This window comes from Plectrocnemia conspersa, unplaced genomic scaffold, assembly GCF_051122295.1.
Source record: "Plectrocnemia conspersa isolate PC_06_02 unplaced genomic scaffold, ASM5112229v1 ptg000004l, whole genome shotgun sequence".
Classification (NCBI taxonomy): Eukaryota; Metazoa; Arthropoda; class Insecta; order Trichoptera; family Polycentropodidae; genus Plectrocnemia; species Plectrocnemia conspersa.
The window spans coordinates 6,125,898-6,144,181 of NW_028277168.1; the positions used below are offsets into that span (position 1 = coordinate 6,125,898).

The following is an 18,284-nucleotide window of genomic DNA, read 5'->3' on the forward strand; positions in this document are numbered from 1 at the left end:
AACTAAGAAAGATAAAAAATGTATATATATGTATATATATAAAAGTATATTTCTTGTAGCTAATTACTTGAAATAATTATTTGACTTTACATGACTTTAAATATGTCTATACAATATTTTAATTTTATATTTAGTGTTTTCATATTTTAGGTAACATCAATAGCTACAAAATATGTTTTTATTTAGATTATTTTTCCTAATCTTTGGTAAAGGTTTATTTAGTAATTCTATAGATTTTTGGAGGAAAAGCTTAAATTTATTTTTTAATAATGTATTTATTTTGTCTTCAACATAATATCTATAATAACATTTTTAGGTAAGCTATTTTATAAATCTACTAAATAAATCAAACATAAAAATATATGATTATGTAAAAAAAATATAAATGTATATAATAAGACCATTTGCATAAAATAAGTTCAATTCAAGTACTCAATATCAATGTATGATTTCAGGGACTTTTCGCCAATTAATTGGGGAAAATCGCTCAAAAATATACAGCACAATGTTGGCCCTTTGATGTATATATGTATGTTTTAAAAAACAAATTTATTATAAACCATCTCCATTTATATGTTATATATTAGAAAAAAAATATATAACCATTGAATTTTTTTTCTATATTAAAGATTGTTGCGATTTATTTGAAAATAAATTTTGCAACTACAAAAGTACGATATTAAATTGGCTTTGCCTAATCAATGGGTAGAAATTTCGGTTAGTTTGATTTGATTGCGTTTGCGAAAGATGTTTACTTAACTTGTTGGAGGAAAATTGAATAGAAAATCTACATTTTCATGATAATTAAACAATGAATGCCAATCAAATATTTATATCATATTAATATATGAATATAATATAAAGCTTTTGAGAAAAAAAAAACATTTTTATATATAAAATATCAACAACCTTCACAACGTAAATACGTATCAGAACTACAAAGGCATCACTTTGCGGTGATATTTGATATATCAGAACATTTTCAGTAAATCTAGTGAGAGAGAAAAAGAGATCATACACAGATTACAATACAAATATACGTATTCAATATACAAACTGATATATTGTATAATAGTAGGTAAAATTATGTTCATTTTTTATACAAATAAGTACTTTAATTAATAAAAAAATCATTATATTATTATAGCAATAATTGTACTCTTCACAGTTATTAATCCTATAAACTTGCGTATTAATATATTTAATATGCAGACCTATAGAATATATATCTCGAAATAAAATGAATCATTATACATTCTGAACTGAATCTATCTAGTTATATGATAAACCACATATGCACGAGTCACTATCGCATATAAAATGTTTGCATTATATGTAAATATGTTTAGTCAATTCAACTTTTATTACTCGATTAAAATAGACATGCCATCTATATTTATATTGTGACCTGTTTTTCGAAATTAAGCTATTTTAAAATTTAACGGGAACGTGTGATTTATAGGAATTTATATTAATATTTACATCTGAAATGATAAAAATAAATTATTCTAACAATCAATATGATTTAAATGTAGTTAAGATTTTATAGAGAAAAATATTTATGTTTTCAGCTCTTATGTTTATATTTATAATTAAGTTTCAGGAAAAACTTTTAATGTTTACTTTTCCGCATGTTGACAAAGGGAAGTTTCTAAAGACAAAAGTAGATAATTAGTGTTTACCAACGGAACTATATAACAAACTTTACCTACATAAATATTGTATATTGTATTTATCATACAATAAAAATAATTATTAATATATTAATACATAGTATATTGCTGAAAGTATCTTCTCACAAAATAAATTAAATAAAATATATTTCCACATAAATCACAATAACTTAATAGGTATATCGTAATATAAAGCTGTGTAGAATACATAAAAAACGAAACCATCACCAAAATCTCCCAGACAAAGCTGCGTCGTAAAATACGACAAGAATGCTTTGCCTCTAAACATAAATTTTATTGGTTTATTCAAATCTAATATGTGCAAGCTTTGTAAAATCTGTCGTTGTATCCTATTTCATCTTTTCAAAAATGTATCCGATTCAGACGTTTCAGCAATAATTATTTTTACGCCAACCCAAACGTTGTACTCAAACAATTTATTAGCAATATACTTTAGACCGAAAGTGTATTTAAAAGCAAATAAGTATTTACATTTAACGCACAGTTAATTTTATTACCCGTTATATTTTATACAAAATAAAATAAATTTATCAACACTTGGCGTACCGAAATAAAAGTGAGCATTATATAATTTCTCTTAATTTAACTAAACTGGGTCAGTGTGTTTTTAGTTACCAGCTCGAGCATTCATAATGAACTTTTAACAAAGAAGGATCAATATTTTAACCACACTACACTTTGAAACTGTTCATCAAGCAAATACATATTATATTTAAATACCGCTACGTAAATCAAATCATCAAGTCGTAATTCAAGATATTTGCTAATTATATATTGATCGGACGTCAATTTAACAAACGTTTGACAGGCGCAGAAAACTCGAAACGTGGAAATTGGGTTATCGGTTAACCCCTCCGGCTGAAAGTTCGCTGACAACTTTATTGTCTGCGAGAAAGTAATAGTGACAAGTCAAATAAAGTTCAAAATTGTCTCGTTACACTTTTTTTCGACTGTTAACTCATTCAGTCGTAACTATCTAGTTCAATTATCTAAAGCGATTTATCTACTCTAAGTGAAACACGTTTTTATTGTAACTTTACCCAACGTGAATCATTGAGCCTTTTAGCAAGCATAATTGAGAATAAGTATATACTGTATACAAGTTATATTAATTATGCTCTAATAAATTTAAAAAAATATATACTAAGATATTTTTTTATTTTGGAAACATGCTTTCGATTATCAAAGGTGAGACTAAAATAAATATTAGCTTTAATTAGAGGGTGAAATTTATAGCCCTTTAATATATGATAAGATTAAAATAGTTCCTTTGATCCATATAATAATATCTAACGATAACGACCTATTAATAATAATCTATTTAGTCTTTATAGGTCATTAAAAATAAAATAGAATGTATTCGACTTGCAAATAACTAACATGAGTAGTATCGCAGTTGAATGTTAAAAATACAATAACAATTCATCAACTTGCTAGGTACGTAGCTGACAGATTAAACTAATGAACATATTTTAACTAAATTTAGTACTGTAATAAGATTTATGTAACACGTATAAAAACAGAAACTATTAATATAATACTTTATTTACCATAATTAAGCATTTAGTTTAGTTTTTGAATTTCAGTATCACAACCCTATAATTTTTTAGTCATATGTTACTGAAGATTTTAGATATACTAAATCCAAAATTCCATTGACTCTAAAAGCGACTTTTATCAGTTTGCCATAGCAATAAATAAGTCATAAAGACAGTCGCTTTTATGAGCTCCCAGACAAAGAAGCCAGATTGAAGAATGCTATAAAACTAGCTTATCATACAGAACACGAACAGACAATAATTTAGTTAGGTAATATACATTCGTATAACGAAGTCAAGAATCCTCAACGCAAATTTTGCGATGTAGATATTAAATCTCCATCTCGTCTCAAACGTCACTCTGAAGTCTTCGACGAAAGCATTTCTTGTTAAAACGTTTCGCCTAGACTTCAGGAGAATTCTGTCGGAAAAATAAATCTGGAAAACGTGACTACATGACATTTGAAGATGCTGAAAGATTGTCATTTGATAACATCCACGCAAGTCCTCTTTTAGCGATTCCGCATTTGTACAAATATTTCGAGACATTCCACGATTACTATACTGTTTTATTAAACAAAACAAATAGTAACGGGCCTAAATTGCAGGATAATGATACGTATAGTGTCGCATTTCATACAGTAATCGTGTAACTTAATACATTATATATCGTAGTCAAAAATAGTTCAGAATTCATTCCAAATAATTTGTGGGCGCTGAAGAAGTCAATATGACAAATATGAACAAAAATATATTGATAATTTACAAGAAGCATATATAGTCAAAATTAATAAAATATGTTAAGCAATTTTGAAACTTACCAATTAATGTGTAATTTCTACGTGTTGTCATTTATTGTGTTTTCTTAGTAAAGTCGATGTATTCATTATTAAAAGTTAACAATACAGCTGTTGAAATGTACTGATTTTGTTACACAATAAGACACATATTACTCTCATATAAAATATATAACTTATTGTACAGAATAAATAAAAATAGAACTGCAGGAACAATAGAAAATCAAGTCTATTGTTCGATAATGTACGGCTCTCGAAAACCGGTGGAAAGAGATCAAATTAGGACTTTGATAAATGTAGCATTTAAGGCTTCTCATAGGTACTTATATAAATAATAAAAATTGAAGCTATACATAACCTAAAATTGTTTAATAAACTAGTAATTTAATCGTGTATTTATGGGCTATATATATAATATATTATCACCTTAAATAAATTTAGCTCCTACTTCTGTCCCACGAGGATTTTTCATATACGTCAGGTAAAACATACATATATATACTATATACACACTACACTGATTATTTTATATATCATTGTTCTCAGCCTTACTATTAACACGGGATGTTTGGTAAAGCAAAATTATGGCACAAACCTAAACACATATAAATTATTTCATATCCTCGTACCTAGGTAATAGCTAAAACATTTTTGTTGAGAAACTGGATGACTCGTGTATTTTCTCAAGAATTATTTCTCAAGAATTTCTCGAGAAAAATGGCAAATCAAGAATTTTTATTTCTTGAAAATTTTCATAAGCATTTATTTTTTTAAATTAAATTTGTACGAAGATTTTTCCTTGTTTTACAACCGCTGCATTTTTTATACGACTTTATAAGAAAGGGTGGGTCCTTGCGAAATGTTTAAAAATATGCATGCTCTAATAAAACCTATTAATAGAGGTCGGAAATATTTGAATAGCAACTTTCTCAACTACTTTAATCGGCCTTATCATTGCTTTAGTAATCTAAGTACTACATTATTTACTAAATAATAAGAAACTACTTTGCGTGGCAATGGCAGATTGCAAAAATGTTTAGGGCTTTTCCACGGAGGTACGTAAATAAATCTCATTTTTCAATAATCCAAAAACGTCAAGAGAAAAATAAACTGTATTTTAACGCTTTTTGCAAAATAAACTATGATACAAATACAAAAACTAATTTCTCTGAATTTCTTTAAGCAAAAAAATGTTTTAATTTTTACATAAAATATAGATGATTTGACTTGCGTTTTAATTTTCATTAAGAATATTAATAATATGGCCAAAATTTGTTGTTTGAGAGCTGTAACATATTATTAAACGAGTTTTGGTTAATTCTATCTATTGTATTATTAACACAAGGTTTTTGGGAATATTGCTCTAAGATTCTACGATGTCTCTATCAAGTCAGTTACTGGCAAGTCAGTAACTGACTTGCCAGTAACTGACTCAAGTGTGAGTTACTGGCAAGTCAGTAACTCAATGCACTTGTAGTAAGCTCCAAGTGCTGACCGATTTTGTATTTGTACGTCCTTTAGGAATTTTTTGCACCTAATTATATATATTTTGCCCAACGGAAAAAAAGTATTTATAAATATCCTATGCTACCTGACATTTTGTCCATAAAAATTGCACAAAAGGAAGTGCTGCTCAATAGGGATACTCTAAGATGAGCTGGTAACATATGCTTTTAAGTATTGCTTTTGAATCCATCAAACATATAGAAAATGCAATAATAGCTTCAATGGTCTTATTTAAAAACCTCAAAAACCCTTCATTAATTTTTGAGAAAATTTTCATTTCGAATATCTTATAGATGTTATTTAAAAAAATGGTTTTTAATCACATAATTTAATCACAGTGCATATTTTTATCATATAATATTAAATAATCATTTAAAGGTACTTGGGCATATTCTGTAGGATAGTGGTGAAACGACTTGACAATACGCTAATATCCCTTAGTTTTCGAAGGGGTAGTTTTTATATGTAGAATTAGTAGGAATTTAGTATGTAGAATTAAAAAAGTAGCCACTTATTCGGTTGTTAAGTATGACGGTTAAGGCTAAGAAATGAAAACAGTCAACAAGTACGTGGTCAGAATCGGCGCTTTCCTTTTTCGACTGCCAAATAAATGCTACCCTCGGAAAGCAGCTTTAGTACATCATACAAATTTAATCAAAATATGCTAAATACTATTACAAAGTATTTTTCAAGGAATACTAAAACTAATAAAAACATACATTTCTTTAAGCATTGATTTATTTACTTTTTACCGTTGCGTGTTTCAACTTAAACTCATAAGAAAGTAGTCTTATAAATACTTTTTTTATTTATGGGTGGAATAATAATGATAAAAACAATTGAAGGGTACAAAACCATATCAATTTTAAATAGCTCAGTCGGTGCATATTGTTCAAAAAATTCTAAATCGCGATTGATTTCTTACTGACAATTTGATATAGCTTAGTTATCCATAGCAAGGTTCTGCGATTGGAAAGCGTCACCATTGCCAAATTTATATTTGTACCCTTTTACGTGCCATTCCTTACTCATGAATACAAAATAGTTAACGAGAGGCGCTACGCGCGATTTAGTAGCGCGTGAAACAATCGCATAATTTTGCATCGGCGTTTCGAATCCCCTTGGCGAATAGCGCCGCGCACTAATGGCGCCAGTCATCCGGACGACTTGCCACGACAGATGTACGTGACAGATTAGCCCTATGTCGCGTAAAACATCGCCGAGCCCGCACCTTTGCAATTAGTGTGCCATTAGGAAGCCCTGGGGAATACCCCGAAAAAAGGTTCTCTGCACCTACCCCTACCACTAAAACCCCTCTCTCCCCTTAACACTACGCGGGTATTTCTTGTGCTTCTTTTTATTCTTTCCTGGGTCAAGATTAATCTTGGCTCCGTGTCGACGCCCAGTCCCTAATTGAAGATTTATGATTTCTTATTTACACACAGGGAGCGTGGTACAATGGTTGTTTGACGTGAATTACTCAAAGATTTCCCACAACGCGAGTAATTGAGAAAAAATGGTAACACGATAGAAGATTAATCATGGGTTATTCTATTAAAATAACATGAAAGTGTTGTATATAATGGGCAAGAAAAAGTTGAAGATAAACAATTGTTAGTATATAGAAGGTGATCCAATTAAAGTTTCCTATATTGGCAGCACTGTAAAGCAAACAGCTGTCGATAATCACGCGTGTGCAAAGTGTCAATTTTGCAACAACACATTTACGAAATGGATCGTTTAATCACCACTCAACGTTTCTACAGAAATAACAATTATGTATGATCTGTATATCGATATTTATGGAAAGATTATGGTAAATTTCATCGTAAGTAAAAATAATTGATGTCACTGTGAAAGTGTGATCGAAGATCTGGAATTGTCGATTTTTTGGCATTCACAGCTTTTGGACTTTTTTTTGGGTCCTTTTGCGCATTTTTCATCTGGAATTAAGCCTACACCCGTATAAAGTTCAGATAACACAAGAACTGAAGCTTATATATCATGGACAGCGAAAAGTTTGCGCAGATTGGGTGTTAGAGCTGCAGGAAGTTAATGCTGTTTTTGAAAAGAAAATTTTCTTCTCTAGTGAGGCACATCTCCACCTCTCTGGGTATATTAATAAGCAAAATTACCACATACGGAGCCGGGAAAATCCTTATGTGAATAATGAGAGATTATTACATGCCTAAAAAGTGACTGTTTGGTGTCATTGCGGTCAGGCGGCGTCATTGAGCCTTACTTTTTTGAAAGTCAGACTATAACAGTCAATGGTGATTACTAAAGGCGCATGATAAGCAATTTAATGGAGAATTGTAAATTACATTTATTTGATATTAAACATAGCATAAAAGTGTCATTCCATAACATATTTTGAAGCAAAAATTATTCTGAAATGGATAACACTACATGGCAAAAAAGTAGTAACCGATTCGAATGTCATCAGCATATAGAAAATATATGCGATAAATCCTCAAAGATGTTAAGACTTGTCTGGAGATACGCGTATCAATTGAGGAGCTCAAATAAATTGTGTACCTTGTATATTTACTTAGTCCGCAATACCAAACTTTGTTGCCAAACAATGTAACCGATTTACTTTTGATAGAAATGGTCCAAAAAAGGTTTTTCGGGTATATGTATATACACGAGTTAATATAAATATTATGCCTTTTTATTTTTTATAAAATTCTTACAAGTTATGCTGCGATATGATTCACTCGAGTTGCATTGACGAGTGTACTTGGGAAAGCACTTCTTAAAGTTGCTGGTAAGGAATATACAAAAGCTGGAAATTTTGAAAGAGCTTCGTTTTTGTGCGCCTATTAATTACTAGCAATTGCATGCTTAACCGCATGCAAGAGCATTTTACAACTTCAAAATAAGCACAGATATTTGTCGTATAATATTCATTTATGACATTCATATATGGGGTTGATGGACGTATTGTGTTCTAATTGTTTATGTAAGTACATATTTTTATTTGTTTGAATAATAGTATTTTTTTTTCTTGGCGTAAAGCCCTGAACAAGTTAAAAAAAATATAGTGAACATTGCACTTTTAGACTATAATACATTTAGAGATTTTTAAAACTATTCTTAAAGCTCATACTAAAACCATTTGGATACATGTCACATAACTTCATCAAGAGAGAAATTCTTCACCAATCAGAATACCGTAATAAGATCTTTAATTGAAATGGCACATTCCCTAAAATACGAGACAAATATATCTATGCTACATTATAAATGTCAGTTACTTATAGTAAATTATTTAATTTTAATCTATCTAGTAAATGAAGTTTTAAAGGTCTATAAGAATGTGCATTTATTTTTATATTTAATTTATGAACTCTTTAAGGATCACACAAGATCGTGTCAATTAAAAAGAATGTAATATGTGATTTTAAAATTCTGATGTGCAGATTTTTATTTGGCGGATAAGTCTAATGATGCCATATTCAATATTATAAATATAAACATCATGTAAAAACTAAGGGTCACCGAACAAGGGTACATGAGGCATACGCATCACGTCATGATGATCTTAAAAGGTTTTAGAACCATCAAACTAATTACCTAAATAAAATAATATTTTAATTATGTACATATTTGTATACAATTTGCTTTCATTTAAGTGTAATACTAACAAATACTTTTGAAAGAAATAATTTCCACATCGCAAGCTGCCACAAGATCATCGATTAAACATGGGGTTTCCAAGAGAATTCACAATTCTGCTCGGGGAAACTGTGTCATAATTGCGTTGACGGGTTTTCATATGAACGAGAGCTATCAATCATTAAAATCAATATTCATTAGTGGTTGAAAGAACATGGTTAGAAGCTAACTACAGAAATACTAATAGATCTGCATCGCGAGCAAGAGCAGAAAGGATGAGAAATGAGATTAGAGATACATGTAGAATGTGGAAAACAGTGCAAAATTTCGTGAAAAAGCAACACTATAGTGGGCTGTAGAATTCATTCAATTAAAATACAATATCACATTTTTATCAAATCCTAAAATTCCTAGTTAAAGTTCCACGAAAAACATATTTCAATGGGCCATCATTGATATACTGCAGAGATTCTGATATAAAAAATCAATTATTTAACAATTAATTTAAACATTAAAAAGTGAATTAATCATTTTTGGGTTTTAAAACGAATCTACTTTTTCAAAATACAATATTATGATACAATATTTTGAACTCAAACTAAGCATTTACTTCTAAGTTAATATTAACAATAACATAATTAAACACCGCGCTTCAAAACGTAAGATCTGAATTTATAAAGTTTGCCTCTTACGACATTAAACTACATGTGGTGATGATGCTTAAATTTTTAATATTTTTTAATAAATATATACTTAATAAAAAATGGTAAATACTTATTAATAAATAAGCTTACAAAATTATTAAACTGATAAAAAATAAGAAAGCAAATCAACGATATATTTGATTATTCTATCTAATAATTTAAAACGCAAAAAAATAATTTATTATGTTTAAGCAATAATAAATCTTATTTATTTTTATATTAAAGAAGCAATGGTTTCTAAAACACATTGTATTGTTTTAGTAACATTTTTAGATTACACTTTATCAACTTTCGCCAAAAACATCAAAAGTTCTAGAGCACTTATCGCTAGGAAGCGATATTTTATATTGTATGATTTAATGCAGTTTTGTTCGAGTTTTATATGAAATAGTTGTTCTTGAAAATTACTAGAAGAAAAAAATACCATACGTAATACAAACAAGAGTTTTATTACGACAATATTTATTTAATATTGTTATGTTTTAATAAAAATAACGACCACACTTAAACTAAAATTATGTATTATATATTATGTGTCTCTAATATCGTCTATTGTAATCAAATTAAAACGATTTAATTACGTTAATGATATTATGTACATTTCTGAGTGCATTTACAATACGTAATTATATTAGAAACGCCCAACAAACATACAATGTTGAGCATTTCATTAATTAACTTAAAAACTGAATAAACTTAATTAAATTAATTACCATTAGTGAAATATGTATACAAGGAATTAAAACAATTTTATTTTTTAATATAGAAATGCAATATTTCATTTTGTAGACACCGCGAATTTATACGTTTTATAGAAGTATTATGATTTTTATTATATCTCTATATTAATAGCAAATTTAAGAATAAATATTTAATCAAAATATAAGTAAGTAGCTAAAGTAAACCCACGAGACATATTTATATTTTTATGCTTAGCTTGAAAAAAAATTAATTCAAATAACAAGCAATAAATATGTTCTCTTAAAATAAACATCTAATTTTGTTTCTTTGCATTGCATTGCATATATGTACATATTTACTCAATATTTATTATTTATATTTATATAACGTTGCTAATGTCACTGCAAACGTGTTACAAATTTAACTGAACTGCGCATTATCGCCGGATTTAGATAACGGTACGAAAGTGACGCTTTCGCCCGTTAGCGCTTATCGGCACGGAATAATTATGCTGATCTCATGGCTTCATGTAGCAGTTTAGTTTATTAAATTATTACACAACTTGCGTCGTGATTATAGCGATATCTATCAGTGATTGCGCATTGAAGCAATTTGTATTGTTCGTTAATACAATAAATTAGTTACAGCGAAAGGCATTTGAGCGCATCGATTCGGAGCATTGGGAAAGCGCACGAGTTGGGTATTAATTTTTCACAAGGAAATTCCGCATCGCGGAAAATTTTCGGTAGAAAATCCCATCAATATGAAGTTTCACTCGCTCGCTTTTGAGCGCTTATGAAGCATTTTCGAGAAATTTCATCGGTGACCAAATGTAAGCGGATCTTTTCGAGTGCCGAAGTAGGAAAAAAGGAAAAGTTCCACTGCTCGGATAATTTATGCGGATCGCTTGCTTCGTGTTGCAATTTATCGTGGGATCGGAAAAGAGAGATGTGTTTTGTGAAAGGATAAAACGATTTTGTTTTTTGAGAACGGGACCGCTAAAAGGAAGGTAAACGATGTATGGTTACGAATTACGCGTCTAGGTTTTGTGATATAAATCATATGATAAATGTAAACCATGAATAATGGTGACTTGGACTAATGAAAGGAGAACAAACATGTTATCAATTCTCGCACTTAATATTGAAAATATTTTAGTTTGTACTATTATTTTATCAAGTTTTGAACTTTATGCAAATCATGAGTAAGCTATTAAAAATATTATTAAAGCAGAAAAGAATAGATACATGTAACATATTATAACAATCTTTATTTATGTACGAGAAATATATTAGCTGTTTATTCAAATTAAATAAAAAACCCACCGTGATATTAAAGGTTACCCCAATGCGTTACAAACATTGAGGTAACTTCAAAAACATTGTATTGAAACAATACAAAAAATACGCAAAGAAAATATTGCATAGTAAGAAAAATAAAAATCTTAAAATAATAAAATAAAATAAAACAAAGTGTACTTGACATTAAATAGATAAATGTGCAACGCCAGCATAAAAAGGAGCCGGATAGCAACAGCCATTGGTGATTGCGGATGTCCTGACTCGAATTCATGTTCCAGAACCCAAAACTGTAATTCCTCGGAATAAGTTTGATTGTCAACACCTCGTTTATTGCATATTAATTATATTTATATAATAAAGTAGTAAAATCAGTTAATAATAATAGTAATAATATTAAAGGTAAATGGATTTTGAGTATATTCATTTTATATTATTACTATAAAGTTAATTATTATTTAGTACTACAAAGTAAAATGCTATAAAAAAATACTAGAAATAAACTAACGTACAAAAAATGTGCCATTAGAAATAAAATTTGCTACAAATGTAGGTGATTTTATAAGCTAATAGTAAAATCTGTATAAGGTTGTTCCATAAGTCTATAGTCACTACAATTACCCTTCTTTAATTTATAAGGGAAGGTATTTTATATATTGAGTGTCGCTTTTAAACAAATTATTTGAACACACTATGTGTCTGTCATAATTTTCTGCCTATAATCCAATAACTCATAATAAATTATGCCCTTAATATCCCACTTAATGCATTACATTATCTTATCGGGTAATAATCCTGTTTTTGGGGTTGAAATTGGAGGTATTGCTATCCAAATATGTCGCGTGTTAAAGTAAAGGATCCACTTCTCAATTATAGTAACAATTTTTCTGTTCTAGAATCATTAATTATTGGCATATTGAGATTCACTACGCAAGGTTTTTCCTAGAAAATTTAATAAATATCCATAATGTGCAAATTAACACCTTTTTTAACTCTTTAAATGTCTGTGAGACGTTGACTTTTTGTGCTAGATTCTGTATCGGTAATCTCGGAACTGCTTTGATGGCAGTCTTAATATCCTAAGAACTACTCGCTTTTAAGTAGATATTCAATTTCAAAATTCCCACATTTGACACCTTCTAAAATTAATAGCAATCCTACTCATAGCATTACAGATGCTTTTATTTGATTTTGTGGCATTATGATTGAGTTGAAACTCATAAAGTATAATAAAGCTTAACAGAGGTTATTTTATCTCGACTGCCATCGCTGATTTAGGGTTGAAAAGATTAAAAAAAAATATATTTCGTTACTACATAAATAGCATCATTTATACGACTACTGTAAACAAACACCGAATGAATAGTGAAACTACCGGTAATTTACAAAAATATATACAATTTTGCACATGAAAGAAAATAAAACGCAAAGACTAATGTGACAACTTGATATATGTACTACATAATTTAATATTATATTTTGATAATATATTTTCTATTAAAATGTAGGAAATAATAATTAACTTGAAGCTCAACTTTACAAAAAGATATTTGTAGTATGATTTTATCAGTGGAACGAGAGCCTTGTAATAAACACCAATTAGTGACAGGAAAACTAACCAAAACGAAGGCCAATTATAAGTTTGTCGGTAAAAACAAGCGCTTGACACGTTCTGGTATTTTTTTAATCATTAAATTTCGTAAAGGGAAAATATTCATAATTAAAGGTGTTGTGTTTTGTACTTGAAATGAGAGTGAGTTAATGGATTGTTTCTTTCTCCGGAAAGTAACTTTTTACTCTTACAATTTGCATACTCTTCGAACTTTTTAACAAACAGCATTAATGCTTAGAATCTTTTTTATAAAAAAATAGGGTGCCATAATTAAAATATTTAATAAATTTGTTAAGTGTTAATCAACAATTTTTTTATTAATTAATTAAATTAATACAATAGAAAAATAACGATAATAAATTTATTTAAGTAATTTTAAATAACAACATAGCACAAAAAATAAGTACTTATTATTTATTCATAGTTTTTAATATTATTATTACTAAAAAATAATTTTATTTTTTGTTATATTGAACAAATTATAACCTTTAATTTTTGTAAAATAAATGTTTTTGATAATATTAAAAATGATTGGCTACTCTGGTGTTTTCAATTTGATTACTGTAATTTAGTCTAAAATAATAATTTCCTATGGATTAGTAAAAAAAATATAAGCACGCCTTTTTATAGGTCGAAAAGTAGGGATTCCAATCCCGGGCCAAAATTTTGATCCCGGGATTTCGGTATTGCAATTAGCCGATCCCGGGATCCCGGGACCAGTCCCGGGATAATTTTCCTGTTATTTTATCAAAAAAATGATTTAAAATGAATAATACGATATATTTTTACATCTGTTTTTTATAACGTACAATGTATAAAGTACTTATAATTTTAGTCTTGGGCTAAAAATAGAAAATAATATAATAAAAATAAAAAAGGGAAGGTCTTATATATTTATTTGAGAAGATAAAAATTTAGCTTTTGACAATGTATGTACATATGTACATTCATAGACACAATTAATTGAAAACATTATTTTGAATACAACTCACGAAGTAACATCAAAACATCAAGCGTTTCATCATTTAGCCTTGATCTGATTTTGGTTCCTAAGCAGCCTGCTGCTGAAAAAGCACTTCAGACTCACAGCCTCAAAGATTCACAGATGACACGTGCAACTTGCGCAAGTTTGTACACGAAATATAACTATTTTGACAATATTAATTCGATTGTGCTTGATAAATCAATCAATCCAAAAAATTCTGGATTATGTTTTATAATCCCGGGACTCATCGGGTATTGAAAATCGTTCGGGATCCCGGGATCCCGGGATTGGAATCCCTAATCATGAAGCTATTTTACCACTACGATTTGCTTTACATCGTTAGAAAAAATCGCCTTTCAGTTAAAAAAAATATTAAATTGAAACACAAAAATGAAATATATGAGAACTATATATATATATATACATATGTAAATTTATAAAACTTTAGTCAACAGAAATATTACATTCTATAAGTATGTTCCTTTTTAGTTTAAAGAGTATTTAATAGAGATATGGAATAACTACAAAAGCATATCATTATTTTGGAATTATTGTTGTAACTATGAGTTAATTTAGATATTCGTAACATACATTATGAATTAGGCTTTTATATACCTTGTTATATGCTTAAAGTTTATGCAAAATAATGTGTTGATATATTTGCATAAAGGACTTTTCACATTTTCAATAATAATATTGTATTGCAAGCAATTAATGTAGAGCTCATGACTGATGCTGATCTATGTTAAAATATTGCAAGGATAAGGATAATATTAAATATAGGGGATAATTAACTATTTGCGGTTATTGGTATCTGTATCACTTTGGGTAAATTTAACGTACGAAATTTGGGTATATATGTATAAAAAAGTGATTGAAAGAACTTTTATATACGCAGTGTGTTGATAAGGGTTCAATAAGTTATGTATGAAATATTAATTTAAATGACGAAAAAAACCTCATATAAGAAACATCATGTATATAGTTAGTATTGTGTAGTGATGTTGACTTACTTCACTGTCGTTGCTATGTAATCTCAGCTGAAAACCAGGGAGAAGGTCTTTATTTTTGTTGACGTCCTCCAAAGCCAAGTACGCAGCTGGCATGCAAGCCTGCCCACCCTGCCAGCCACCTTCTCCGTTTATGGGAAATATTCCGCCGATGTGAAGAACTTCATCCTCTTGCTTTTTCGCCGAAGCCGCTTCGGCGAGTAGCGAAATTAAAAACGTCACGAAAAGCACTCGCTTTGCGAGCGGACTCCGCCACAAAGTACATTTGATCGCCTGTCCGTAGCTTGAGCACGTTAAACGACTACACAAATCACTAAATACATTTTTGAGCTTATTTCTTATTAAATTATTTATTATTATCACAATTGAATTCAATATTAACACGAGGTGGTTGAGAATCGCTCCGGGTGGGCAGGATTTTGCTTTGAACTTGATTCTTGGTTTTGTCCTGCTAGTGCTTAGCGTATTCGTTGGGTTCATAAGTTCTAGTTTAGTTCGGACATTCGCCCGACCCTTCGGCGACGACATCCTGGCTTTCGAACGGAGGTCAAAGAACGTCGAAGGTGGATATGAAGCACTTAATGGTGAGGCCGTCTCTATGAAAGATCCTTTGGTTACCGTCGGCCATTGCATCGGCGGTGGACGATGGTCGAAGGTTTCATCCTGGAAAATAAAATAAATTAAGCATTAGTATTATGTATTTATTTAAAAACCCATAAATATTTGGAATATTATCATAAGTTAAATTTATATTAAATATGAAGTTAAAAAAAAATGCAGCAAAATAAAATCGTGCACGTAAGGATCATTGTCAATAATGTAGTAGGCGGTGGACGATGGTCGAGGGTTTCATTCTGGAAAATAAAATAAATTAAGCGTTAGTTTAAAGTGGGTATTAATGTATTTATTTGAAACCCCTGAACATTTAAAATAATATCGTAAGTTGAATTTATAATAAATAAGAAATTTAAAAAAAAATGCAGCAAAAAACAATCGTGCACGTAAGCATCATTGTCAATAACGTAGTTTAAAAAATATGATAATAATTGATAATTGATTTTACTAATAATAATGATTGTGGTAGTAAAGAAAAATCCATTGTTAATCCAGATAAGTATAACTATTAACTAATTGTAAAAAATATATTTATTTATATATTTATTAACATAAATTTGGGATCGTAATGTCCTTACATCACGATAAAAAATAATACATAGTATAATATTATAAAAAATGACAAAATTTTTGCCACTATGCCGTAAAAAATATTATCGAGTGTTAACTAATCATTTATATTATTCATATATCTTTAAATAAGTACAACAATGGCAAATAATTTTACAGCTTATGGTATAGTAATAAATTAATGTTTAAATAATTTAAAAAAAATTGCACTGTAACAATTTAATTTCTTTTGTTATGAGAAAAAATATATAGAAGAGAATTTATTATTGTAAAAATGTTTTAGACGTTGATTGAGGCATACAAATAATTTATTCCAATGAACGAATAACTAATGCGAAGTATTAAACAACAAGATCTTTAAACGAAAAGAGATAATTACTGTTTCTGATGAAATACCAAATAAATCACATTAAACTTCACTGGTCAAACACGCACTGATAAAAATGATTGACAGAATATTTAGCTTTTGTTATTTGAACATATGAATATATATATATATTTAAAATATGCATGAAAAAATATATATCAAGAAACTGAGCTTGTAAGTTATTTTTTTTTAATTTAGGACGTGTTTAATGTTGGCTATAAAATTATAAAATACACAAAACTTAAACTAAGGCATATTATTAAGCTAGCCAATGTCTATGGTTTGGCATTTTAGAGTAGAAAGTTTTATCAGTAGTTAAAATCACCATAATCGTTGTTAAAAAAATTATAAAACATTATTGATATATTATTATTTCTTATGTTAAGGACAAACCCATGAAATAACCCGATGATCAATGTTAGGTCCGTCAATTTTAACACTCTTTTATTACCAATTGGATGGATTAGCTTATGGTTTTAAATTATAAAATGCCAATATGATTTGTGATCAAGCGTTTTATTCTTATATAATGGGTTTATATGTTAAAATTAGAACACACCGTGAGAAATCTTTTACCAGCGTAAGTTAAAAAGTACAAACCATAACCCAGAAAGTATAAAAAGTATTAAGATGGCCGTTGCTGTTCTGTTCTAGTGGCCAACTGCAATTTATTTTATCAAAACTTTATTGGTCATCCTACCTAAAAAAGAGCGACAAAAAATAATTCCATTGAGAGGGATATGAATATTTATACGGGAACGTGGATAACCAATAATAATTTCTCAGTATTCAGACACTTTGCTTAGGAAGAGAAGGCCGACCCAACTTTAGCACATTGAGAATCTTAGAAGCCGCCGCTTCTCTCTTCGCATCTAATGATCCAGCTCGGTGACTAGAATCCAGAGAAAACCCACGTCGGAGACGCATGCAACGCACGATAAAAGTTTATCAATGTTGTTGTAAGAATTAAATGATAACACTAACAAAAAACTTTGGCTTAATAAAATAAGTTCCTTGACTCGAAGGTCTAGACATCAGATAATTTAAATAAATTAAAATCTGCCAGAGAGAGATTACTTTTTTATTGCTGATAAAAATTCTAATAAAGCACACGAGTTACAAAATTAATTTTTAGGCCAAATGAAAAAAATATTTGGCCAAGAGACAAATTCACGTAATTTTTTTCATACGCATAAATAAAAAATATTAATATTTTTACATCTGTAATTTATATATGAAAATCTTAAATACCAAGAATTTACAGGATTTATCAAAGTGAGACTTTC

The 18,284-nt window shown here is 29.0% G+C and overlaps 1 protein-coding gene across 4 annotated transcripts in view; it reads right to left on the bottom strand.

The window, feature by feature from the left end:
* GABA-B-R1 (gamma-aminobutyric acid type B receptor subunit 1) overlaps positions 1-18,284 on the bottom strand; it is a 333,811-nt gene that overhangs the window by 76,496 nt on the left and 239,031 nt on the right. For 2 of the 4 annotated variants that reach the window (XM_088184582.1, XM_088184583.1), the window contains exon 5: positions 15,450-16,109. In XM_088184582.1, the coding sequence (XP_088040708.1) occupies positions 15,450-16,079 (630 nt within the window). In that variant the 5' untranslated portion in view covers positions 16,080-16,109. Of the gene's footprint in view, positions 1-15,449; positions 16,301-18,284 lie in introns of all 4 variants that reach the window. The other 2 variants (XM_088184585.1, XM_088184584.1) reach the window with 1 other exon arrangement.